General features: G+C 43.3%; 1 protein-coding gene across 3 annotated transcripts in view; it reads left to right on the top strand.

Moving 5' to 3' along the window:
* Positions 1-27690, top strand: part of chd7 (chromodomain helicase DNA binding protein 7) — a 66342-nt gene that overhangs the window by 9516 nt on the left and 29136 nt on the right. For 2 of the 3 annotated variants that reach the window (XM_037546427.1, XM_037546425.1), the window contains exons 2-6: positions 7007-9023; positions 15488-15906; positions 24446-24575; positions 26304-26435; positions 26591-26656. In XM_037546427.1, the coding sequence (XP_037402324.1) occupies positions 7191-9023; positions 15488-15906; positions 24446-24575; positions 26304-26435; positions 26591-26656 (2580 nt within the window). In that variant the 5' untranslated portion in view covers positions 7007-7190. The remainder of the gene's footprint in view (positions 1-7006; positions 9024-15487; positions 15907-24445; positions 24576-26303; positions 26436-26590; positions 26657-27690) is intronic. The other variant, XM_037546426.1, reaches the window with a different exon arrangement.

The following is a 27690-nucleotide window of genomic DNA, read 5'->3' as shown; positions in this document are numbered from 1 at the left end:
CTTTAGGGGTTTTTTTTTTTTTAATATATTTCTGCAGTCATTCTGCACTGCTCTTTTGGCGAATTCATGTTGAACTTGGTTTCAGCCACAAGGACTAAGCAGTGCAGGTTGTGAAATTTATCAATAATTTTATTCTGTTGCTTTTGTTTTGACTATACCGGCCTGTGGAGTTTTACAGCCTGTTTGGAGGTGTATGACTAAAGCAGGTACTTTTGGCAGTCATTTTTTCAACACACAAGTTTTGTTTCCAGGTTTAAATATATAAACTTACCTTGAAAGTCTTCCTGCATTTTAATTGGGCTGTAGCTCGTGCCCCAACATACAAGACCTACCTGAGTTTCTGTGTGGTTTTTAGATTGTAGAAGTTTTAATGTCCTGTTTCTGTTTTTTGTGCCAAATTGGCATAAAACCAAAAGTCTTAAGGATGTCACACTTGAGCGCTTCTATCTTGGCTGCCTAAGTGGCTTAAAACAAATGAGGGGCAATGCTAATGTTTCAAATAACAATTGAAATATATAAGGACCATTTAGCATTATGCAGCCATGCTAACTGCAACCCATTTTTTTTTTTTAATGTTAGCTTTGCAAGCATTGCCAATAATGAATGGGTGCAAGTAGGGACCATTTAGCATTATGCGATCATGCTAGCTACACCCCATTTGTTTTTAGTACTCGGCAAGGCTTAGCATTGCTAATGCTGCAAATGATGAATGAAGGCAAGTAGAGGCCATTTAGCATTATGTGGCCAACTTTAGCATTCAACAGTGAAGTATACCTTTTAAGCATTATATGGAAGCCGTGCTGCTGAAGTTATTCATGCCCATGTGACTGCAGATAATCAGTTAGCACTCGGAGCGATAGCCATTGTCACGTGTTGTGTAACTGTTATAAAACATGTTAAGCAGAACACTCAGGTTCCAGATCAACCTGCAGGTTTGAGCTGCAGGAAGTTTCTAAGGGAGATTGCATAGACTATGAGTGTGCCCACTGTTTGTAGCCTCTTGTCTCCTTCATTTGGACATTTTAGGGGCTGACTGCAAGGAAACATGCCCAAATTAGATTTCCTGTGTAATGAAGAAGCATATGTTTTTTCAGTCAGTGTTATGTCAGTTGTGATGCAGCTTTATTCAGTGGTCTAGAAGGTTAGGGCCAGTTTTTGGTTTCGTCTTGGTTTCACTGACGTTATCTAATAGATCTCTGTGACCACACCAGCATGACGAATGCATCTAGAAATCGGAGACTGATAAGCATACAGTGTCTTCTAAATAGTAACGCCTAAGGACGGTTCAGGGTCACTAGGTCATTTTACTCATATGTTTTAGAGAAGTGATGGAAGAGGTGAAATGACTTCGCTCTGCTGAGCGATACTGTCAGTAATGCTTCTGTTTAAGTGAAATTCATAGTGATATTGATGTTAGATGATGGTGCCTGTAAAATGTCAGTATCGCTGTTGCCAAGTGGTTTTCTTTTAGTGTTTTAACTTATTGAAACAATGATAATGATTCCAGTTGCCAGACAGTTCTTAGTTTTTATTTTGGATTTTGTGCACATACTCATGATGTCGGGGCCTGATTGTTTAACGGCAATGCATGTCAGTTGCTGGGTGCTTTAGGTCATTTTAAAAGGTCTGTTTAAAGTCCATCAATAAACAACCAGTCAAGATTTCTGCTCTGGAAATGTTTTCTTTCAGTTTAATGTCGGCAATGACTTTTGGTGCAATTTGAATAAAATTAACTAGAAATCGAAACACAATGATCCAAAATGTGTTGCATAGCTTCACTCAGGAAGCATGGATTCACTACCTTTATTCATTTCTAACTTAATTATTGTGATTTGTTAACACTGATGCTGAATTTTATCAGTGCCGCATAGCACTTTTATTTTTTGCTTTTATGCAGCATGCTTACTCTTGAGCCTGTGGTTGTGCAGCAAACCATGGTTTTCACATGCTCAGATTACTTCTTTGACAGTTACTGCTTAATCTTGCACTTAATTAATATTTTTTTTTCCCTCCTCACAAAGCATTCTTGCCATGTAGTAGGCTTGCTTTTTGTATTAATCTCTCACAAATGAATTAGTAAGATGTTTTTAGCTCATATGAGTTCTTGAATTCATTGTGTTCCATTGAATTTGCATTCAACCTGTGAAATTAATCGACTGTAAAATGAAGGCAGCCTGCTTGGCACCGGCGAACATGACAAAGTTATCATGGACTACTCTGCAATTGTAATTGCAATCAATTTGTGGAGAGGCCACAATTTAGGAGGGCCTGAGTCGCTCTTTATTTTAAAGAATGAAGACCAGATTCAGTTTCTGGGGCTGCTCTGTTCGTATCAAGCCAGAAAGAGGAAACTCTTGTTAAGAAGCTAAAGGATGTCTAAACTGCCACCTGTAGGAATTTTTATTGTATGCCTATCAGACTGTTTAAAACTCAGTTATTGTTGTGAAAATGAAAGAGGATGGAAAGTGAGATGGCCATTACCAGCTCCATTATGCCCAGAGGAAATGCCTGCTGTTCATTTTTAAGGACATCCTCCTCTGGTCCTTGCAGTTAGTCACAATGCTCTTTTTTTTGGGGAGGGTTGTCATTTTGCCACAGCTGTGGGTTTCTCTTATGATTGTAGATATAGAAAAGTTTATAAATTGCGACGATTGTGTCCTGGGGCTCAGGATGCACCATGATATCATGATTGTTTGGGCAGATTTTTAAAATTTATTGGCATCAGACCACCCCACCACCTAAGGTTTGACCAATATTCGGCACATTTATTGTATTCTGGATGTGTAGAATATTTCCTGTGCTTAAATGCCTGAATTTTGTTTTATTGCATTTGTATCCTACAAGTAAATGATTTCTTCAGATTACTAATCCAGATGCATCTGATCCTAGTTTCGTTTTACAAATGTGTGCATCAGCTCCAGAACCAACAGATACGTAAGATATTGGAACTTTTGTGCATATGATGAGATTACTTCATCCCTATCTTATGGCACCGAAGTTTGTCAATTTCTTTGAGTATGTAAGTAAGTGAGGAAGAAGCATGTAAAGTTTTCGTTGAATTTTCAAACTGCATCACTCTGCATTGTGTTAATCTTAAGAAATTTGGAACATTATGTTAAATTTTATGTAGGACTGTTAGTAATTTAATGAGTCATGTTGATTGATCATACTCAGTTTTTTATTTTTTTGTGATGCTCATGCAAGTGATTTGGGCATTTTCCATTGTGGATAATCTGGTAAACACTGCTTTATAATAGCATATGGATTCTGTGTTTGTCATGTAATTTGCAAACTAATCATTATGCAGATTCAAATTTAATAAATTTTTGTAAGCCAAGTAATTGATTCTAACGAAGTAATCGTGTCAGCCCTGATTTTTAAGCATTAAGGTAGCATTATTGAAATTATGGGCACCTATGCTTCCCATGTCTTGCTGTTCTATGCAAAAAATGTTTTATAAACCACATGTAGCTAGTTTTCATTGGCCTGTTTTTCTTGAAAGTACACCAGAAGAAGCTTGCATAATATTGTAAGTGTAAACAGCATTTCTATGTCTAGCCCTGTTGCAATTACATGATCGCCAGATTGTGTTTTTAGCTGACCACAATTAATTTCCAGTTTTTAGTTTAAAACAAACTTTTAAATGAATGCAAGCAGAAAACTTGTTTGAGGCACGTCATCAGGCTTTGCTCTCTGCCTTTAGAGTTGAAGTCATGTTTAACACCTTTGGAGGGCAGCAGTGGGTGATTGTTTGTTTATTTGAACTTGAGCTGGCGGTCATCAGATGGGAGCTACTAAATATCCACAGCTAGGACAGAAGATAGCCAGTGAGCCAGATCGGTCTGTTCAGGCCTGTGTTTCAATATGTACGTTGTGAACGAGTATTAAATTCATAGTCAGTCATGTGCCAGTGAATCGGCAGCTATAGCGTGGTGGTGTTGGTGATACCGCCCAGTTCTATATGTGTGTGAGATGCTCCTGGCTCAGGGCAGATGGAGCTGCCCACTTCTGGTGGCTGTTGAGTGAGTAACCGGGTTGCGTCACGGCTCTCCCTGAGTGTGATACACACACCTCATCTTCATGCGGGCGTGGCCTTGGTGTGGGGAGCCGCTCTGGCACTCTGCCAGCTGTCACTCTACCCAGGGAATTGGGTGAACGGTCAACACCACCAGCTTAGACACCAAATCTCATCACAGGGATTCAGATTTGCAGCTTTTGGCCTTCTCCACCCAACCACCCGGAGTGGTGGTCAGTGTAGCAGAAGTTCTGCCAAAGCTATGGAGCTGAACCTTGTGAATGGAGTTTGATTTATGGTAGTGGTTCTTAGGCCTGCAGAATACAGAAGGAACTCCTTCCTGCTCTTAACCCAAACTTAAAGCGTAGACGTTTTTCCCTCTTTCCTCTCTCATTCGCTCCATTCGTACTAAAGCTGTTCAAACTAGTCGGTCCATGTCGACTCTCGCCTCATTTCCTACACCTGGGCTGAGGTAGAGGCTGAGCATTTGCTCTTGCAAGTGTGTTCTTCTGTAGCTATTGTTGCAATGTTGGATAAGTTTCGGTAAAGTGATTTATTTTACATGAAAGCTCACACTGTTGGGTTATGAAGCTAAATGAAGCATGGTACAATTTGTTAGATTGAACAGGAGTTTGGCCAGCGTTCTGTAAAACTTGTCTAATTTCACAACAGTAAGTACAGAACACATTTGTGGTTCGAGTGTTTCTTTTCTAAGCATCCTGCACTGAGATGCTGGACAATTACATCTAATGATACAAATAATTATGCTCTGTGTCTAAGCACCAAGTATCCACAAGATGCTCAAACACATGACGTCTAATCATAATAATTATAAATATCAACGTATTGCCCACCCTTAATACAGAGTTATGTGCTTTTTGCAGTGTTCTAGTTGTGGAGGACTGGTTTAACACATGATCATTAGTAGGTTTCATAGTGTTGTGTATTGTGTAAGTATGCTCTTTTTCAGCAGGGTGGCTGGGTGCTGTGATATTGCTTTACAGGAAGTTCTGACACCTCCTGTCACGCTACTCTGCCAGTGGCTCATTACGAATGGGAAGTTATCTAGCGTTACTCAACCCTCTTTGTCGGTCTCCATGATCTGTGGCAGGAAGACTACTTTTTATGTAAGCAAGGGGGAGGTGTTGTCTGTTATCAGTCGCAAGTTTGTTTGGCAATCTCCACCTGGAAGAAGTTTGTCTTTGAGCTTCTGGTTATGCATCTGTATTTATGGTTATGCATGTATTTTTGTCTAGCTAACATGGCTAGATGGTGTTTTTAGATCTGGGTGGTAAGTGAAGGTTAGTTTTAGCAGCCACAAGGCAAAAAGAGGGCTGGAGAAAAGGGGGAAAATGGGGGTTGGGTGAGCGAGAGGCCAAATGAGGAGCAGGGGGAGGAGCATTGAGAGGGGAGGTGGTTGTGAAGTTGAGGCAGTGCATTCCTCACTCACCCCCCTCTCTTGCATGCGCACTCTCAGCCTTTCATTGAGGGCCTCTCCAGACAGAGGTTGACTTGAACATCCAGTCCTACCGCAGAATGTTTGCCCTCCACCCCCACACACACACACCCCACCACCACCACCGTCCTCTGCCTGGTTTATCTCACATCTGCATACAACCCCCCCCCCCCCCCCCCCCCCCCCCGAAAAAACTGATTACAGCAAGCAGGGGGGCGATAAGGTTAAGGCCACACATGCACTACGGGTATGCACCTTTTTCTCTCTGATACTGACTCCCATATTTGACACTTACCAATCTGGTATATATGTGCTATTTTTTCCCCACTGGTAATTTAAAATTTACCTTAAACGTGTGCAATTGGGGTCATGTTTTTGCTATAAAGAGGTGAGAAGAAATGCGTATGTAAATTAAAAATCCTTGTCTGAGGAGCTTCTGGTAGGCTGATCAGAATTGTTACCTTTCACTGTTGTTTGCGTTGCTGCATGCAGAATGACATGTTTGTTCAAGGCATATTAATCTAAGAAAAGCAAAGCAGCAAATGCATTTCAGATGTATCGGTATTCTTACAAAAAAGTTCATAGTTCTAACTGATGCTGGAACGCTATTAAAGGGTTGCGATGAGCATTGTTTACTTGAAATATGACAGCAACTTTAGAGGGCGTTAGTGAGTAATGTTTGTTTATTTGAGCTGGAGCTGTTTCATTAGTTGGGATGTCCTAAGTATTGTCAGTGAAGATGCTAATTGGCACATTTTCCCTACGTTTTAATATTTGCGAAAGCTTAGTTATTTGGCCCGAAACATTAATACTCATGACAGGCCTATCTGCATCATCTACGCTTGTGTTGACCAAACGAGCCCAGAATGTGTATCAGGTTCAGTTACGTCTGACTGATATCAAGTCTGTTTATTAAGGTCAGTATATGTACTGACATCAGTTCAGTATATTGGATTGGTACATACCTACTAATAAGGTTCCCAAACGTGCAGGTGTATGTAAAATGTGCATGGGTACACAAAGAGAGCACAGCGGCCCATTTTGAGGCTGTTTTGGTTTCAGCAGGTGGGAGGCTTGCTTGTGTTCCCACATCTGCCTGCCTGGCCTGGCAGCTGCTCCAGTTTAACTACCGCCGCTGCTTCTGCTGCTCCTTCACTCCCAGATCCTTTTGTTCTTTCCCGACCAACAACGAATTGTAAAGAATGAATGAATTTAGGCTTGGTGCCTGTGTGTGTGTGTGTGTGTGTGTTGGTCCTTTTGTTTGGAAGCAAAAAGGAGAAGGGTGGGGGTAGGGATTATAGGTTGGCTGAGAGTCAGTTACAACTGACTTAACTGAAGGGGGGGTGTTAAAGGAAAAAAGCTTGCCAACACTCAACTGCACTCAGATCTCTCAACAGCTGTGACTCAGTGGCTGAAGATTTAATAAACCACAGTTTGAAGTGGACAAAATGGATGGTGCTCACCTAGAACTATTTGTACTAATTTATATATATATCTCTCTCTCTTGCTCTCTCTCTCGCTCTCTCTTTCGCTAGGTAGGTCCCCTGTAACCTGACTTCGCCTGACGCTGCGTTCTCTGAGAGAATTAAGGAAATATGGAGTGACATGCTGCAGATTAGTTAGCGGATTAGCAGCTTTGAGGACATCCACCTCTGCGTAAGCACACATTCCCCGTCCTGCGTCCGAAGCCCTGTCGCACAGCTGGTCCAGCGTGCGGCCATGGCCGACCCAGGCATGATGAGCCTCTTCGGGGACGATGGGAATCTGTTCACCGATGGGCTTGAGGGTCTGGGGGACTGTGGCTACCCCCAAGGCCAGGCAAATCCCATGAGCCAGCAGATGACCCATGAGCACCAAGGCTACGGGCAGCTCCCCTCCTCTCTTCACCTCTCGACACCTGCTGTCTCTGGGCAGCCGAAGCTTGGCCACCACTTTGATCATTTCAGTCAGTATGAGCAACACAAGATGCATTCGATGGAGCAGCAAGGGGGCCGCATGATGGGAAATGGCCCGGTCAATGGTATGTCTTCCCCTCACTCACGGTACCATGGTGCCTCAGTTGCCCACAGTGGACCGGGAGCCAGCGGAGGACACCATGTCTACCCAGGAGCACAAGGAGATGGACGAGGCCAGTCGTTCCCAGATGACGGAGGTGCCTGGGGCCCACAGGCCATGCAAGTACCTGAACAAGGCCGACCCTCTTTCCAGCAACAGCCGGCGCAGCCACCTTCTCTTCAGCATGGCCCTGCAGGACCACAGGGCCATGGCCACCAAATAGGGTCCTACATGGGCCACAATGAATACAACATGCAAGGACACAGCCAGACGCAGACTCCTCCAAGAATGAACCACTTCCCTCAAGGCATGCCTCAGGAGGCGAACCGTTTCATGGGCCATGTGGGACTATCACAGAGCCCTGGCATGGCAGGACCAGCCATGTGCCACCCAGCGCAGGCACCACAGCAACATCAGCAGCCTGGCCAACAGTTCCTACACAGGACGGCCCAAGGCCCTGTGCATCCTGACTCTGTGTCAAGCCACAGCTCTCCGTTCCCTCAGAGCCCATCGAGACAACAGCAGCAGCAACAGCCCCAGCAGCCACCCCAGCAAGTCATGAGTGGAAGACCCCACCAGAACATGGGATTTAACATGAACAACCAGCCAGTCTCAAGCAACACTGTAAACAGCTCAGGGCAGTACCCTCCCTATCCTCCATACGGCAACCTAAATCAGGGATTAGCCAACACTTCAGGGATGAGTCCCAACATGAGCCTTACCACCAGCAGCAACAGCAACTCCAGCGCCCCTGTGGCCCAGGTGCAGCGCTACCCAGGCCCTGTTGGGAACCAGCGGTACCCCACACCTGGGACCCAGCAGGGACCAATGCACCAGCAGCCCCTTCACGTGAACCAAATGACCCCCCAGCCTATGCACCCAGCGCAGAACCAGCCCTCAGCCCAGCCGAAAATGCAGCAGCAGCACCTCGCCCCTCCGCCTCAGGGATCTTATGGCTCTCCCCCTTCCATGTCGCCCATGAGGAACATGGCCACCCCTGCAGGCACTCCTCCACCCCAGCAGGGGCGCCCTCCCAGCGCAGGCCTGGGGCCTGAAGTGAGCGGATATCCTAGTGTCCCACTCCAACCCCAGGGTCCCATGGCCCATCCACAGAGGGGCCCAGGGCCTATGACCCCAGCCCAGCAGCATCCTCACCCCCAGCAGCTCCCTCATCCACAGCAGCACCCACACCCTCCCCCTGCACAGATGTATGCGGCCTTGTCGCCCAACCACAGAGGCGCGGGTGCTCAGGGAAGACAAACCAACCATGCAGATGCACAGGCCCCGCACACGCAGCAAGTGCCACGGCCTGGGCAGCAGCTGCAGACGCCTGCGATGCCTTTCCAGCAGCTGCAGCAGGTGCGAACCCCTCCGGCTCTGCCCGCAACGCAGGCACACCTGGTAGCACGCCACCAGGGCTCTCCGCCGCCTCAGCAGGGCAGCTGGGGTCCCACGCACCAGTCACCTCCACTCAGCCACCAAGTGCCTCACATACAGGTCAGTCTGGTGGATGATCAATATATCCTTCATTAGGTTGTAGGAGTGGGTCGAAAAAAAATCAGTTCACAACGTTCTAGTGTTGGCGTGAGCATGTAAGGACTGGTTTACTGAAAGTGAGTTAAGCCTGGTCTTAGAATAATTATAAAGCTAGTAGTGTAATATTAACATTAACAAATCCAGTTTAGTCCAGGCTTAAGTTTCAACAGTACTGAACGTTGCTAATGAAAAATAAACTATAGTCTATTGGTAGTTTAAAGTGCACAAGTCTGAAGTAGTACGTAAACATTGAAAATTAAAACATACGATTCATCCCTCAGTTCTTGCCATTTTTTCCCAAATTCACTGTTTTTGTGATATCTTAACACATTTACGTATATTGACTGATTCAGCCTATAGTGGTTTAGCCCAACCCCTTTCACGTCAGTGTTTCAGTCTGTACTATTTTTAAGAGGCACAGTACAGAACTTTCAATCAGAGCAGAGCTTATTTACATATCAGACTTAAAGGCACAGTAAGTGTTTTTATTTCAGGAAATGTTGAACAATCATGTAGAACTAATGTGGCTATTTTTGGTACATAAAATACAAACAGCATGATTGGACCTGAGAGACAGAAAATAATATGGAATAAAAATGCAAAATATTGGCTCTTTTTGCAGTGTGTATGCAACACTCAGATTGAACCTCAGGTTGGCGGGGGGGGTCTAGATATTCCCACCTCTTAGGTATCTGGGTGGGTGGGTGACTTTTGGAAAGTCCTGTTTCTGTGCAGGTGGGTGGTGGAAGGTGTGCGTTTGAGGGTTCCACAGTGGAGCGTTACTGCTGCCCCTGCGGGTCTAGGGGGTGTGTGGGAAATGGATTTTTACAGCTGTTTATTTCCTCTTTGGTGCATATCCTGGCCCTCCCTGAGACACAGGCGCCACTGCGCTAATCTCCAACCCCCCCAACCCCCCCCCCCTCCCCCAACCCACACCAGCACCACACACTACCCCCCCTTCTCCTCTCTGAAGGGGAAATGCTCCCTTCCTGCTCTCTCTAAGCATCTCTCTCCTCCCCCGTCTGCACTCCTTCCGTTCTCTCTCTCTCTCTCTCTCTCTCTCTCTCTCTCTCTCTCTCTCTCTCTCTCTCTCTCTCTCTCTCTCTCTCTCTCTCTCTCTCTCTCTCTCTCGTTCTCTCTCGTTCTCTCTCGTTCTCTCTCGTTCTCTCTCGTTCTCTCTCTCTCTCTCTCTCTCTCTCTCTCTCTCTCCTATTCCTGCTGTCCTTTCCTCCCTTTCTCCTATTTTGTCTCTGTTCCCCCATCTGTCTCTCCTGTTCTGTCTTTCCATGTCTCTCCTGTTCTGTCTTTGCTTTTTTTTTTTTTTTTTTTTTTTGGCTTGTCTGTCTCGGAGGACTCATGCGTGAGTTAATGGCGTTCAGCAGGATGTGTCCTGTAGGGCGGGTGGAGGAGGGGGTCGGTGGTGAAGCAACTCTCAATCGCTCCGGCTCCGTGCGGGTCACGTGATCTCTGTGCCATTAGCTTGTTTTGCACTGAAAGGCTCTTTCTCTGGTCACCCATTCACACACAATGGCCACTCATAGTCTACCACTCCTATCCAGCAAATACTTTTTTTTTTTTTTTTTTTTCTTCTCCCTTCACTCCACCACTTATTGCCTCTTCTTTTTTTCCTTCTTTTTACGTAGTGTCCTGATTATAAACTTCGGAGGTTGACATTTAAGATGTCAGTTTTAATTTGTCTTACCTCACGTATGACCTAGATGTAAGGCAGTATTCATCGCTTCAGTGCATCTCCGTCTTTGGCTGAGGGCTAATAAGGCATCGTTCCTTTTGTCTGGTTCACAAAATGTGCCTGAAGGTATTGGATCATTTTCTAACCCCCCCCCCCCCCCCCCCCCCCCCCCCCCACCTTCCTCCTTTCTCATGTGGTAGATTTAATAGTCACCTTCAGACCAGCTGTGGCGGTGTTTAATTATTGAAGTTTGGTTGTCTCGTCATGGCGCTTCTGCAGCTTTAGGCAAATATTTGGTTTGGGATATGTGCACCATTCATGCTCAGTACAGGTTAGGCTGTGTTCTCAGGAGTGCACAACACAGGCTTGTTACACATGTGCTCCTCTCTGTACCATTAGCACCGTTAGTACACTAAGCTTGGTTCTTTTGTCAGTTGAGTACAAGTTCAGAGTTAATATACATGTACAGTAACTGTTAAGTGCACAGTAGCTTGGTCTAACTAATTCTAAGTTAGTCTGAGAAACAAGACCGGGCCAAGACATTTGCCAGAGCTGTATAAAAGACCAGACCATTGTAGTCCTGTTTATATGCATGCTAGCATCTAGTTTGTCTCTTCCACTCCACAAATGTCTACACCCTTTAACCTTTTGTTTGGTGTTTAAAAAAAAAAAAAAAAAAACTCTTACCCAAAAATGTGTCATTGGGGTGAGCTAAGCAGCTACATGTTCAAATTTCTCATAGTCCATGTAATATTAGTCACGTTTTCAAGCTTAAGGCTATAAGACCTTGTTTATACTGGCAATCAAACCATCCTGTGTACATGATCATGTCTTGGACTATCGGTCTTAGTCAGACTAATATCGAGCCATTGGTGTGGATGTTGTAATCTTTGAGCGTTGAAAAACTTTTGGATGCCACGGTCCGTGATCAAAACTATACATGTGGGTGCAGCCTATTGGAGGAGAGTGGGTGGGAGGAGGCAGTATATATGCTATGGACAGTCCAGTGTTAGCAGTTACAGTATTTGTTGCTTTAGTTATCAAAAAACAAATAATGCCATCAGTGTTAAATTGTGTTGAACTGATAGTTACACTGAGACAGTATGTTTGTAATTCCTTTTGCCAAATATTAATTTTAAGAGCAGAGTGCGAGCTAATCTTGGGTAGCATGATCAGTTTTGCCAACAATACGCGGTATAGCTTTTGGGGTTTATCAATACACACGTTCACGTTTGATATTTTATTTTGATTAAGATTCAGTTTTTGATGTGCCTTGCTTCAACAGAGTTTTAGCAGCATATGCTGCACATTTTGATTTGAAATGAATTATCAGAGCTGAATCAAAGATTGAGGGTTGTGAAAAGCAGCAGTCTTTTGAAACAGCTGAGCTGTGGGCTGAACCCTGTTGCCCAGTTTTGGTAACTACCAGTGGGTTCGACAAAAGGCGGTAAATGAGAGATGCTTGGAAGAGAGTGAGGGACACATCGGCTGTGCACTTTTACATTTTCATACTCTGATTTCACGGTTTACTCCCCCAGTTTTTCAATCATTTATTACATGTTAATAGATTTATTTTGTGTCTTGCACCAAGCAGTCATTCCCCTGCCCCTTTGCCAGAGTCATATTATGTATCTGCAATGTAAGTTGTGGGTTTTGTTTTTATCCCCCCCCCCCTTGGGTAACTTAAAGGTGGTGCCAAGAATCACTTAGTATGATGAATGGGAGTGCACTGAAATGTTTTGCTAGCTGGCTAAATAGCCATTCTCAGAACCAGGGGAATAGCTATTACAGAGGGGTTGTTTTTCCCTTTTTTGATTTTTAAAGGCTGAGCTTCGTTCAGTGTGTGCAAGAAGCAGTTATAGTCCAAATGGTTCCCTGTAAATTTTTTTGCTTTTTAAAAATTCTTTAAAGAACTGTTTTTATTAGAGATGTGAAAAAAAAATGCTTGTTAAAACTTTAAAGAATTTCTAAATTCTGTAAAGCAGTAGTGTAAAAATCACTATCTACACTGTCTGGGTGTCCTTAAGGGCAGGTTTGAGAACCACCTCTGTGAAGTATACTTGCCTTTTTTTCCAGAACCATTTAGTAGCCTTTTATTTTAAAAATTGTAAAGGTTCAGTCCCTGGATTGTTGGGCTGCTGTTGTGGGAAATATTTCACAAAGCAGGTTTTTTGAGTCAACCAGATAACTTGAGCCCAAAATTGAGGATGTTCCTCATCTATTTTCTTCTTGGACAGGCTTGACTAAGCTTGTCTGGCGAAACCTGAGAGATTCTGCATTATGAAATATATCCCAGTGGTCCCCATGAAGTACTGAGACGTTCTGATGAGAAATAAATGAGACCAACCCTTCAGTAGACTGGGGGGTTTTCTCTACTGAAACAGACTCTCTATTGTGGCTTCTGCTGCACCAGCTAAATGGGTACCAAGCGTAACAGTTCAGACATACACGTCCTCATTGTTTACATAAAGTAGAAATAGCAAGACGAGCACGATGGTTGGTTGGTGCTTAGCAATTTATTTTAGGTTAAAGTTTGTCCATGTTTTCTCTTCTGAACTTTTTCATTCATAAAGCAGTGTTCCAGATCTCATGGGTTTGATAAATACTGTTCTAAATAGTCATAGTGAAATTAATGGACCCGTGCTTCCAGAGTTCGAGTACTGCTACTCCTTGGCAAAGACTTTTGCTCATGCTTTTATCGGTTTTTGTCCTGTTTAGCTTAAATTGCACCAAAGGGAAACCTTATGCAGTACTTGCAAATTACATTTACAAAAAGGAAGCTAATTAGTTTTTATGCATTTTTTTTTTTTTTTTTTTTTTTTTAAAGCAATTTGAATTGCAAGTTTTTGGTATCAGTACCTCTAAAACAGTGTTGTGGTTTAACCCCAATATCAACAATATTGCAGGGAGCTTACTGCTCATATTATTCATTAAATTTATTACGTTTACTGGGATGTTGCGCAGATCATGAGGATGATTTGAAAGAAAGCTTTCCTTGCAAACCTCAGAACTCTGTTTAATCGCATGCTCTTGTGCGGTGAGTATGTTTAAAGTAGCTTACAGTAACCCCATAAATAAGAAGCCCATTTACTTTTGCTCTTTGACAGAGGCAGGCTGAAGTTCAAGCCGTGAATCTCCAAGATAGCGTTTAGATGGTGTTTGGCTCAGTGCATAGGAGCCAAGTGTCATCAGATGAATTGGGTGTTAGCTCATCGCTAGTCTTCACTATGCAAGGGGGGGGGAAAGTCTGCTGCAAGGCAGCAGCAGCAGCATGGGGCTCCTTCAGGGAGTATTTAGCTCTCGGAGCGAGCACTTTGCCTGCTAGATTAACTGACACGTCAGTCTCCCCGTTGGAGAGATGAAACTTTATATCAAGCATATCGCATTCTGGACTGCGGCTGTCAAATTAGAAATGCAGAGAGCGCGTGTGGAGGGCCTATTGTCATTCATGCAATTGATTATTGGGGAGGCTTGGCAAGAGACGAGACATTTATCCGTTAAAGCAGCGGCGGCAGAGGCAGCATCCTCCCCTCTGGTCCAGCTGGTCTAATGACCGCTGCTGGGCTGGGTGTTGGGTGTTTTCTGTGACCTTGCGATTGTTTCTCATGCATGTTGCACCCTTTTCCCCTCTTTTAGTACGTTACAGGAAATTTGCATTTAACCACCACAGTGATGTGGTTTTGAAAGACTTTTGTTTTAAAGCGTCGTGCATGCCATGCAATGAAAACATACAGCACGTCTGTTCCTAGAACCGTTGCCCTCTAAAAGAAAAAAGCTGTGCATCCCAACAGTTCTGACGGGGTGAGGATTTTTAAGACACATGTGCCTAGTGAGAGTTGTGGCATATTGCGGTAAATTTTGCTGATGTCCATAAATGCCTACCCTTCCCCACCCCTCCTTTCCTTTTTAAAGTATAGATATAATTTATTAGTGCCATAATGCCTCAGGCCCATCTGCTACTGGGCCTCTGGGCAGCTGGACGCTCTGCACAGCTGCCAGTGTGCTTCCTGTCAGTCTGTCTTTGCTGTAGCAGGCAGTTGAGCTAACTCTCCTCCTAGAAAGAGGCAGAGTTAAACGGAGCTGCTGGTGTTACTTCTGCATGAGTAGGCTGGAACTGTACATCTAGTGATCCAGGTTTTCCTCTCCTGATACCTATTCTGATGTGCAGCTTATCTGAAAAAAGTCTATAGTGAAAACTAGCGTGATATTTACATTTGTGCCTTATTGGTTACCTCAACTGTCTCTTGTAGTAATGCTCTGACTAGCAGCTGAGTGTTTTTCTTGCTCTTTTAACAAACCTGATTTAGAAATGACCGTGCAAAGGAGTGCAGCAGGGTTTTTGTCTTTGGACAGAATATATTTTTTTAATTGCAAAAACTGACTTGCGAGCCGCCATAAATACAGTCTGCTAGGTCACTAGTGGAGATGAAGCATTCTTGTTTTTTTTAACCCTAAAGCAGTTTGGAAAACGCTGCAAGTCTGAAGAGGTGATGGCATCTGGTGACTATTTGAGAATAGTCAAAGTAGGCCTACAGCTGCTTTCCTTTCTCAATGCTGTTTCCTTTCTCAAGAGCTTCAAGTTGTCTAGGATTCATGCATGGATGTAAAGTGGCAAATATATTTTTAAAAAAGCAAATAAATGCAATTGACCTCTTATTTTCCATACTAAAACAAGTGTGCCTCTTTCCTGTCCATTTTCCCAGAGCTAACTAAGAATTTCCTTTCTCTCTGGCAGCATTCCCCATCGGATTCCTCTTCAGAGATGACTGCATCCAGCAAGACGCCTGCCTCAGGCTCGAACCTCCAGCCAGGCAATTGTGACGCACAACAGATGGAGAGCGAGCAGAAGCCAAAAAAGAAGAAGAAGAAGAAAGCTAAGGTGAGCGAGGACGTGGAAGGAAAAAACGAGGCCTGTAAGCTGGATGCAGGAGGAGGCTTTGGGGGTGATGGAGAGACTGGGCTTTGCCCCACTGACCAGTCTCCTCTTGAGAAGAAGAGCAAAAAGAGACCAAAGGAGAAGGAGGCCAAGGAACCGAAAGAGCCCAAGACTCCAAAAACACCGAAAACTCCAAAAACACCCAAAGAACCCAAGGAACCTAAAGAGAAGAAGGTCAAGACAACCACTCCTAAGCCGAAGAGCTCCAAGAAGCCCAGGTAATTAATTTTTTTTTTCCTTCTCCTCACCTCCTTGGAGAAATGTTCATTTAATAAATGTAAGAAATCATTTAATATAGGGCTTGGGTTTCTTCTTTTTACCCCTACCCCTTGAAACTGAGTTACAAGGGGTAGTGGTTGAAATGTTCCCCCTATGAAATGAGATGACCCTTCAAGAACCGGAAACGTCATCGTTTGTCGTCAGTGACTTTTCGTAAACAGACGAGGCGAGGTTTTCTGGCCATTTCCAATGTGCTGACTCCAGCTGTTGTGATCTATCTCACCTTTCACATGACAGGACAGGTGAATCATGTTGGAAATGGCCTGAGAAAAATAATCAGGACGTGTTTTCCTGCTTTGTCTCCAGACTATAGTAATAATGGTATATCACACTGACATTTTGCCTTTTATCTGAAGGAGAGTGAAAAGCACGGGCACTTGCGATTCATTCACAACTTCAGTTTTACGCATCAATCAATAAAACGAGCCACCGAATAAAAACGCAACTACATCTTCATTAAAAAAACTACTACTACATCTTCATTAAAGACTACTACTAAAACTACATCTTCATTAACAGCTACTAGCGCTGCTCTGTAGACCACGTAGCGGCCAAGCCATCAGCATATTACTGGCGATTTTTATGAAGGAAATGAAAACCATAAAACACTATTACAGTGGCCTTACATCGGCTTTTTAACAGAGAAAATACTTACATTTACGTCTTTTGTGCAGCTATCTTGCCAATAATTTGCAGTGTTTTTTTGGTTCAGGACCTTGACCTCTAGGTTAGTGGTTGATCATACCATCATACTTTTAGAAGATGTTTGAGTCTTCCGGTGTCAAATAAACTGGTACGTGTATCACAGTTACATGACCTTCCAGAGTGCATAGTGTGGTCATGTGACCAGTTGGTCTTTGATTTTTCAGAGATCTGTTTTCCAGCATCCAACTCAATGGAAGCCCTGATGATCATGTGATCATCCGGTTCACTGAACTGTAGTTATGTTTTCTAGGTCGTCTGGTACCGTCTAGTGCCGATGGTGGCATGGTTGTCTCCAGCCAGCAGACAGAAGTCATGGATTTATAGCTTATAGAAGTAGCAATGCTGATAAAATATATATGTTTTATTTATTTATTTATTTATTTTCCTGCAGTGTTATCTTTAGGAAAGCCAGGATTATCCCAGCCAATGAATAAACCATAGCTGCTGTCAAGATGACAATATAGCGGTCTAAACTAGTTATGTAGTGTATATTTTAACATGGTACAATATATCAGATCCAGCATTAATATTAGCAAGATTCAAAAAATATGAAGCTTGTCATGACACAATAGTTGCCACTGGTACTTTACATTAAACTGAGCCAAGCCGCACATTAAAATGCAAAGGGTTAGCATTAAGTTTTTGAATGTCTGTGAGCTGGAGCAATTGTTTGTCTGAGCTTCCATTGTGCTATATTTGTCATCCGTGTGCTGCCGAGAGTTCAAAGCTGTGCAGTGTCAGAGAACCACTTCCTTTAGCCTGAAGGATTTTTTTTTTTCTGTGTTGGCCTCATCTCGAGGTGCACATCAGTCCACATAGCAGCAAATTTGCCCTGCATTTCCAAAGGTAAACACCTGCTTGTCTAACATCTACTTCTCTTGGAAACCTTTAGTAGTTTCTGTTTGTTTTTTGGCCTAGAATTAGACAGTATTTTATTGTTATTGTGATAGCTAGTATACGTCTGTAAGCATATTGCGATATGGTCCATAAACACAGCACGTTTCATTAAAAAAACATAATTAGTCCTGTTTAATTGGATTTAGTGCGGTGCAGCACAGCATATGAAGAGTTAAACAAGTCAGTGTCCAGAATTTTTTTATATGGCGCTGCTAGTGCATTGTGTGTGCCAAAATATCACACACATTGTGGTATGATTTCTGCCATATCGCTCCCTCCTAATTCAGCCACAGAAGCAGTATAGAAGTCGAACTCCACTCCAGCTCATCCCAAAGGTATTGGATGGAGATTTATCTCTCCAGAGATTATAGTAAAGGAGCCGAATTCACCAATTAGAAAGATACTTTTGCCTGTATAGTGTTTTTCGCGGCACTTATTACGGCCCCTTCCAAACTGCGTCAAGACTGAATATGCATTAGCAGGCAGTACTGCCATTTTTTACCCCCTCTCTAGTGAAGGTAGTAATATGAGCTTGCCGAGGAATGTGCAACAACCCCTAAACCCCCACCATGCCCCTCCCCTCCGCAGTCCTGCCACTCCACCACTTCTTTCATCTAGAGGAAGAGGGTGGGGCCAACGCCAGCAGTCGGTGGTGCCTCTGCAGCACACAGCCAGAGCAGTAGGTCATCTCAAGGGGGTGGGGTAGTGGAGGGAAGCATCAGGGGGGAGGGGTATCTCTCCTTTCAAAATGGCACATAATGGTGGTTAGTCCATCAGGCCGTGCCATTAATCATGCCGCCCTGGATTGGACCAGATCCGCTCCAGTGTTGGGTGTAGTGTTGGGGGGCTGAACCTCAGGCTGGTTTGGTAGCCATGTGGCCTCATTTCCCCCACTCGGAAAGTGGGCTACTAGGCTGAATCTGCATAGCAAAGCAAGTCGCACATGTGATTGGCCTTTTGTCATTCAGTTTTACTCCCACTTGCCATTTTTCAAATGCTACAAATATTTCTCCAGCCCTCTTATCAGCTTTCTCTTAACCTTTCACTCCATGTTTAAACCAAGGAAAGGCAGGAAGTGAGGGAGAACAGAGCAGTTTAGATTTTCAAAGGGCTTCTGACCTTGCTTTTGTTGGCTTTTTCATCAAGTGGGAAGGTAAAACTATAAATAGTCATTGCGCCTTGTGTGGGACCACACCCAGGGGTTACACAGGAGTGTGCGCAGGTTTTGTTTTTGTACACGCAGCCATCAAATACTTCCCAGTCTCCTTCCGCCACCATAACCATGTGTGTGCGTGTGGCTCTGTCCCCCAGTGAGACGACTAAAGTGTTTTGCAATGCAAATACACTTCTCTCATCCTCGATTCATTGGCAGGTTCCCAAGCAACTACAGCAAATCCCCCATTTTAGTCACCGAGACCTTTTTCTTTTCTTTTTTTTTTTCTTTTCCCTCCTCGCCCCTTCTAACAGCACGAGTATGGTGTGCAGCCATTGGCTCTCTAGGCCCGCTGATCTGATCTTGCCTTGACGCAGAGACACAGGTTATCTCATAAGTACATCCTGTACACTCAGATCTGCTAAACCACAACAGTCGTGGTTGCATAGGAAGTGCAGCAACACGTGTGAGTGAGAGTGAGTGAGCAAGTGCGTTGCACTTTTTAGCTCAGTCGAACCCACATGCCTGGTCGCTCTCGAGCCTCACTGGTTATTTGTCCTCAAACAAGCGCCTCCCCATCCCCCCTCCAGGGTCTGGCAGAAAGTTTCATGTGACATTGAAACTCAAAGACAATGCAAAGAGGAAGATGGCACTATAAAGAGTGAACACTCAGCATCTAACTAACTTCTCATCCCCCCCCACCGCCTCCCCTTTTGTTGTATCCCTCCTTGCCTGCCAGGCACATCATCCCACCAGGGGTTGGTTAGGAGATTTTGCTTCTTACGAGGAGTTGTTTTCCTGCTTTGGTGTTCAGACACAGCCTTCTCCTCAGAAACGAAAATGAAAAAAGCAGTCAATAGATTTGAATGTAGTCCTGATGCTTACATTAAGTGCTAACCCACCTCATGCATTGCGTACACGTCATGAGGGAGAGGAAGGAGTGAAGAGGGGGGGAGAGGGCACATTGTCACCGCTGAACTTCTGCAATTCTCAGTATGCGAAAGACCAACCCCTCCTTTCTCACCACCATAGCGCACACATGAAAAGACCTTTGGCTGAGCAGTCATTGTAGAAAGCCGATGCAAGTTGGTTAAGATGCCGCCGCTGCACTACTTTTTTTTTTTATTTATTTTTTTTTTCTGTCCTCATTGCCCCTTCACCTCTCAGAGATGCCTTTCGCTTTCGTTTTTGAAGATGGGAGATATGCAGTATTTAGAGTTGTTGAGCGGCTTGTTGTGGTGAAAATTGAAAAGGTTCTGTGGTTTCGAATTCGTGTGCCCCTCTTTTAGGAACCTTAGAACAACAACCTGCTTACTTCCAGGTGGAACAATGCATACCAGATTGTATGTAAAATTAAATGGAATTAAGAAACACAGATTGGCAAAATTCATAGATCTGTATGATGGTTCTCTTTCGATGCAGCAAAAAATGAGTGCCTTTCAGTTTAATAGTGTTCTAAGAAATCGAGCTTTGTCAAAATATAAACATTTGAGATGTAACAAGTATCTAAACCATTTAGACTGGTTTCATAGCAGCACAACAAAGCAAACGCTGTGCTTTGTAATATCACAAGCTAACATGCTTGCTTGCCTCAATGTAGTATAATACAGTGCAATACTTTGTGTTACACCCCCAGTATACCTTGTATTGGGAACTTTGTGAATAATACTGAAAAGCAGTAAGAGGAAAAATGAGTCAATTCATGCAAAGAGCCAAGACTGCTAAGATTCTCCCCTATATTTTAAGTTTGTTCTGTTTTAATAACTCACTTGACTAGGGGTGCAACAATGTGCTGTGATCTTGTGATGCAAAGCTGTGGCGATGTGCAAAGTAGAAGTTTTTCTTTTAATTATGGCATCACGTTCATTGTTTTGAGCATGAACGGAAATGAATTTGCAGCACAGTTTAACAGATCATTAAGTTGTGTAACATGGATAGTCCATTTTCTTAATTCAGTTTTTTCAAAATCGCATGAGAATATCCAACTGTGAACCCAGTGCTTAGAATTGAACTGTGGGCCAAGTGCATCGCTGCACACCTGTCTTGAACGTTCACTGTTCAGGTCATATCAGTGAAACATTGTTTAACTAAAGCTGTTGGCATCCGATTCAGTTTTGACTGTTAAATTCTATCTACTTATACTGGTCATCAGAACTTTTAGCTCTTAAAAAAAAAAAAAGAGGCAGTTTTTGTATCGGTCGGGCGCTGGTGTGCGTCCTGATCTCAGTAGAGGTCTGGGTAATAAACATGCCTTGTCAGTGATGGTGAGTAATTGAGTGATTGCACAGCGCGGGTGACCTTGCTTAGACGGGCCTCACGGTGCGATGCCATATTCTCATTCTCTCTCTCTCTCTCTCTCTCTCTCTCTCTCTCTCTCTCTCTCTCTCTCTCTCTCTCTCTCTCTCTCTCTCTCTCTCTCTCTCTCTCTCTCTCTCTCTCTCTCTCTCTCTCTCTCTCTCTCTCTCTCTCTCTCTCTCTCCCCATCTCTCCATCCATTCATTTTCTCTCTTTTGGTCACTCTTATCTAGCTTGCTGCTCTCTTTCATCTCTCTTGTGCTTGCCCCCCCCCCCCCGCCCTTCTTTTTCACTCATATCTAAGTAAGGCATTTCCCCTCCTTTAATTGTGCCATTTTTGACCAATTTTGTTCCCACGCCCTGTTGATTACCAAGTGATGACTAGTTTTAACTAACCTTCACTCGCTACTCTGTGCCTTTGTGTACCCTTCTGAAAGTCCCCCCACCAGAATATGCGCTCGGAGAATGTCGTGCTTCCGTAACAAAAACCAATATCAGAATCACATATCAGCAGATGTATGCTTTGCTTTGGCTCTGCATTGAAAAGACATTAAGATTGAACTAATATTTTAAATTGGTATTTAATGTTATACTCTCTTTAGGCCACACTGGGATACAATTTATTGCTTTTGAAACCCTACAAAACTAAAGCTTATCCCTGTAATGAAAGTCAGGTGGATCCAGTCCCAATTTCTGTATTTTAGAAACTGTTATGAATCAGGCTTGGCAGATATTCATGTAATATTGTTAAATATCGGCCCACGGTCCCCATAGTGAGGCATCCCTGATTTGTACAAAAAAAGCCCAGGTGTCTTATAGCAGCCTGTTCCTGCGTCATCTCCCCCCCGCCCCCTGTTTTTTTTTACGTTCTCACTTGTGTCTGTTTACGTTTTCACTCGCGTGATGGCGACTGCAAAAGAGCTAAGGAGTGTAAACAGTTCTGTGTGTGTAAGAGTGCAGCTGCTGTTAGAGCCGGCTGTGTGTGTGTGTGTGTGTGTGTGTGTGTGTGAGAGAGAGAGAGAAATGGGGGGGGGGGTGTCCAGTTGAGGATGAGTCATCTCACCGGCAACGGCAGGTGTCCCATTAACCCCCTGGCCCTCTTCTCCTTCTGTGTGTGTGTGTGTGGAGCAGTGGGGCTCATGGAAATCGGCACCGGGCTGTGCGTCCTGCCCCCTACCCCTGCCTGTACTCCCACCTAATGCCAATTAGACTCTCCAGCTCTGCCTCTTTTACACTCACATACATACACAGCACATCCTGCAGACCCTCACATGCTCCCAGTAGAGATGGGCATCATGATCTGTAATTTATATCACTATTTTCATGGACAATACCTGGGGAAAAAAACAATATTTATAATATTAGTAGTAGTATGATAAGAGGTAAATGGAACCCTATTAACCATCAGGAAGTGTTGAAGAGGAATCCTTTTTTTGCATAATTTGCTCTTTGAGTTGCAAGCCGAGTGATTCAGAGTTATTGTATGAAATGGTTGATTTGTAGAGACTCAGCGCAAATAGACATTTTATTCACTTTATGCAAAACCACAAGTGAACCTTTTTCTGAGTTTCATATGGAATGTTGATTATAAAATAGTGGAAAATTAGTAAAAGTTGGTTATTTTGGGGGTTGTTCTGCTTTAACACCCTGAATCTACCCCTCCACCATGAATTGAGTTTTTAAAAAAAAGTTTAGCACAAAAGCTTTTGTCCGGATGATCGTAAAACAGTGTCTTGGGTGTTATATTCATAAGCATTTCATATAATAACGTTCTATGAGGGTATGCGACCCCTCCTGACAATTAATAACTTGTCTATATGCCAGCCTATTATTCATTTTCATCGTTATTTGATAAAATGGCAATATTGAATTGTTTTTTAATGTAATGAATACTGCTTTAAATAATTGTCAGTAACTAATATCAACATGCGTATTGGGAAATATTCTTAGGCCCAGTGTGTGAAACGTGAGCTTGAACCAGAGATCCTATATAAGCCATTTCTTTTCCATGGCTACGTGCCCTCCGGGCCCCCATAGGACATCCGTTGACCCCCTCTAATGTTCAACCCAGTTATATCCTTGGTGTTAGCTACAAGCTAATGATGGCCATGAGATAATGTGCTAGCCACAGCACGATGATACAAGACAAATTGTCACGATACAGGATGTTGCCGTAGTATTGGAAGTCTGTGCTGTTACGTTACTAGTATCATGATGTTACATTTTTGCCATATCGCCCACCCGTCCTGCAAAGGGGTCACTGTGATCATCTCTGAAATGAGCGAGGCTGAATTCTTCACTAAAGCAGAGTCGGTTGGCCTTTAGAGCTTTGAACTGCTCCCTGACCGCTGTGATTATTCAGAAAGGTCAGGCCATTGAAAGAAACGAGTGTGCCATCCCCTCGCCCCTCCTTTTACAAGTCTGCTCTTCATGCTCTTATAGCTCTTGCCATTTTTTCTGAGTCTTTTTTTTTTTTCTTCCTTTTGTCTGCATCTTTTTTTTTCTTCCCTTCTTTCTTTCTGGCTGTGTTTGCTGAACGGTGACAGTATGAAACCCAAAGCCACAGAGCCAGCCTCGTTGCTGCAGGTGCTAGAGAGAGGGAGCGAGGGAGAGAGAGAGACTCTGACTGAGGCAAGCAGATGGCTTTAGCCAGTGGCGTCCAGCCAGAGGAACAGGTGCGGGTCACGTGACCGCCGGTTACCAGGGCGATTTGATTGCTCTTGGCGTGCGAATGAAAGGAGAGGGGGGCCCTGAGCGGCGAGCGAGCTCCGGAGCCTCCAGGGCATCCAGTAATCTGTGGCAGGGAAGGGAGAGCGGCACTCGGAACTGGAAGTGGAGTTTCGGCTCGCCTGCTCTACTGCACACTTCTGTCGCTCTGTCATTTTCCCTGTCTCTCTTTGTCTCGTCTTTTTTTTTTTTTTTTCTCTCCCCCTTATGCTCTGTCTTTCTGTCTGTCTGACTTTCTTACTCTCTCTTCCTCTTGCTCTCTTCTGTCTCACTCTTTCTCTTCCTGTCTTACTGTCCTTTTCTTTTTCTTTCTGCATTACAATTTTTTTCTTATACTGATTCTTCTCCCTTTTTGCACTCTCTCTGGAATTTGAAGGGAGTGTACATTTCTGCTGTTTTTGTTTTCTTGTCCCCTCACAGCACTTTGCTTGCCAATAGGTAATCTACTTCATGGAATGAAATGAAGAAAAAAAAATCTTTTTTTTTTTTTTTTCTCTCTCTTTTGGGCTCCAAAGCTGTTGCTCAGAACTTCTGGTGGGACCAAAAAGCACTCCACCTTTTGCACAACTACAGCTCACCTTAAAGAAAATGAGTGAATAAACTATTTATAAATAAACATAAAGTAGTAAATTTACTGATCTGACACTCTGGTTAGTGTACTTTGCCTGTGCTGCTTGCACTGACCATTTATCTATTCACAGTGCTAAGAAGCCCGACACGGAGAGCAGCACTAAGAAGGATGCCAAGCGCAAGAGAGAGTCCTCAGTCACCTCCGAAACGGAGAAAACGCCTCCCCCATCACCAGAGGAAGAGGATGATGATGGTGTCCAGGTAAGTTGTCTGTAGAGTGTGAGGGGATACTACAAAGATGGATTTGTGCTTTGAGGTTAGCTAGCTCATAGATTTTGTAGCCATTGATGTTACCCAGACATGTTCTGCTTCCAGTCTTTTTTTAACAATAGCCACTTATACTTTTTTGTTTTATCAAAAATGGACAGTAATTTTACTTTTTTTTTTTTTTTTTTTGCTTTACTTTTCTAAACTCTTTCTCTGAACTGTTTGGCACTGTGCATTTAAGAATGAAAAATTTAAATGAGCTCTGTTCTGGTTGGCTGCTCTGTATTGCACCCCATTCTCAAAGTGCTCTTTGACATCACAGATATATCAAGAACGGGTTGTTTTTTGACATTTAGTTTCCAGTGAAAATTAGCGATGTTGGTTTACTCCATTAAACTCCTTAAAGAAGAAGGAAAAAAAGGAATATAGTTTTCCCGGAGTTCAGTTGTAGCTTTCAAGCTATGTAGTATCTGGGTAGTGTTTTAGAACTACACTTTGCTGGTCTACTGTGATTTTTAATCTCACCTCGTTTTGGACGGCTGCCTGGGTGCCATTCTGGTTACGGCCTGCTGTGCTCCACCGCCCTGTTAGGCAGCGGCAGGATCAGCCAAATCAGACCATCTGCAGTTTTCTGTTCTGGACCAAATCTTGGGCGAGCTCACCGTTTGGCTGCTTTTCTTTGTTTTGTGGATGAGACATTATCAGCATGCCTGCCACACATGGCTGATGTGGACGTAGCCACGGTTAGCAAGGGGTTGTTTTTAGGAAACGCCCATATTGTGTTAAAAAAAAGTGCACTGCCAGATTTGGCAGTTGACTTGAGGGCTGCCATCCAAGACCTCATGTTTAGAGTGATTAATATGGCTTTAAGTCCATAGTTTATGTTGTAAACAAGTTAGCATGATTCATTTTATGTTGCTGACATCCAGAATGATTAAAAATGCTAGTCACTTCATACTGTGTAAACAAAATGCCTGATTCATGAGAAAGTTCTTGTATTTGAGAAGGTCTCAGCAGTTAAACTGACACTTCATATTTGTAAGCATCTGTGTCGTGGCAAGTATAGAGCTACAGTTGCATGAAATAGATTGGTCAAATTAAATGTTTTGCTGGAGTGACCAGTTAACATTCTCTACATGGAGCACATTTAAAGTGCAGGAAAATCTCATCATTTTGGGGCACAATTACTATTCATTTACTGTTTGTGGAGAGTTAAAATCATACACCATAAAACGAGGCCTGTGCAGAAGTTATGGCTACCCCCCCCAGTTAAATTCAGACAAATATAGTCAAAAAAGTCATTGTGCTTATGTAATTATCAGCATAATATTGATAAATATACATACATACATAGAAATATACACGCACCAATCTTAGGTAGGATGTAGGTGGTTTACCAGTATAATGTGAGCATTCTAAACACGTGTATAATTCTTTGCTGTTACTGCTGTTAAAATGAACATATATTGAGGTTGGATTCTTCTTGTTGCACCAACTATGAGCATTCCTTTTATGAAACGCCTGTAGCATATGCTACGAATTAGTGGGAAATGGAATAAAAAGCGTAACAATGACCTAATTGCAAAGATCTCTGCTCATGAGATTTGCTATGACCCTTATCTGTCAGTTTTATAGGTGTGACTTGGCTGTACTTTTTAGACGCACTTGGGTTAGAGAGGAATGCTGCCATATTACTTATTGGTTTGTGTGGTGTGGCCACAGAAAAGGCGCTCGAGCCGGCAGGTGAAGAGAAAGCGCTACACTGAGGACCTAGAGTTCAGGATCTCTGACGAGGATGATGATGGAGACGATTCTCCGGGACCCAAATCTCCCTCGACTACTTCAGAACAGACGGTCAGTGCATCAAGCTGTTACGATACAAGTGTGCGATGGTGTCACCACACTGGAGGTGGAAAATTTGCTGACGTAACCTGCCGTTTGTTGCTTTGCTGGAGGCATGTTCCCTGACTGATTTATCACTCATTTGTTCCTCTGTGTCTGTATTTTAGGAAGTGCCTGATGCAGAGGGTCCCGTTGTGGAGAAGATTATGGGCATGCGTATGGTAAAGAAACAGGTGAGAGTTGGGTAGTCTGTGACTTTGTCACATGTTCAGCTTAGACCTTTACTTGTTCCCTAAACCCACAGACAGACCAAGCACTTTCTATCAGAGTCCAACCACATGATCAAATTTCAGTCCGAACCTGAACCACATCAAGTCTGAGTCTGAAGCTCCAATAAAGTATTGAATAAAACCTTGTTTCTTCATGATGCTGTCTGTATAAAGGACCACGTTGCAACAGTAATAGCAATCGTTGTCATGGATAAATCAAATATATACCGTAATAAAAAAATTGTCCCAAGTTGGTGAAATTCAGATTTCAGCTGTCGTTATACCAGTGCAGTGTAGCACTAATTTTCTTGGTGTAGCGTACTGTAAACACAACAATACAAGACAGACACTTCAAGCTTCATAGGGGGTTCAAACAAGTATTATGGGGCATTATGCTTTAACAGATTTATTCATCATGGAGTGATTTCAAACATCTTGGGTTTTTTTTTATCACAGAAGTTGATATAATGGATACGTTGATGTGTCGTATTAGAATCAACAGCTATTCGCTTATTTAAAAAAACATCCGGTGCAATTGGCTAATATTTCAAACCAGTTTTGATCATGGGTTTATTGAACTCCAGAAGAGCAGAATTTAGGAAACAGTGGGTTACTGCACTTAAATGCCTGCATTTTATTCATTTTACTTTATTTGAAAAGTATTGTTTCTCTAATGCCAGGCCACAGATTTAATCCCATTTTCTGCATGTTATGGAGGTTTGTGTTGGCCTCAGTAGACATACATGACATTGATCAGAAATGGACAGTCACCCAAATAGGTGCACCCAGAAAACATTGCGATAATAATTAACAACGTACTGTGTGTCCCTAGAGCCCAGCATCCGCTTTAGAAACCTCTTTAAAGCTGTGCTGCTGCCCTAGAGTCTGTATTGCTCAGGAGTTTGAGGTTTTATTCCACTGTAAAGGCAAAAATCTTAGTCCTGTAAGGAATTTGTTTTGCTTCTCCTCCATTGCTGTGTAGTAATAGAACCATGAGC

This window comes from Pygocentrus nattereri, chromosome 17 (assembly GCF_015220715.1).
Source record: "Pygocentrus nattereri isolate fPygNat1 chromosome 17, fPygNat1.pri, whole genome shotgun sequence".
Taxonomy (NCBI): Eukaryota; Metazoa; Chordata; class Actinopteri; order Characiformes; family Serrasalmidae; genus Pygocentrus; species Pygocentrus nattereri.
The sequence above is the reverse complement of the archived record's forward strand: the minus strand, read 5'-3'. Positions and strand labels throughout refer to the sequence as shown.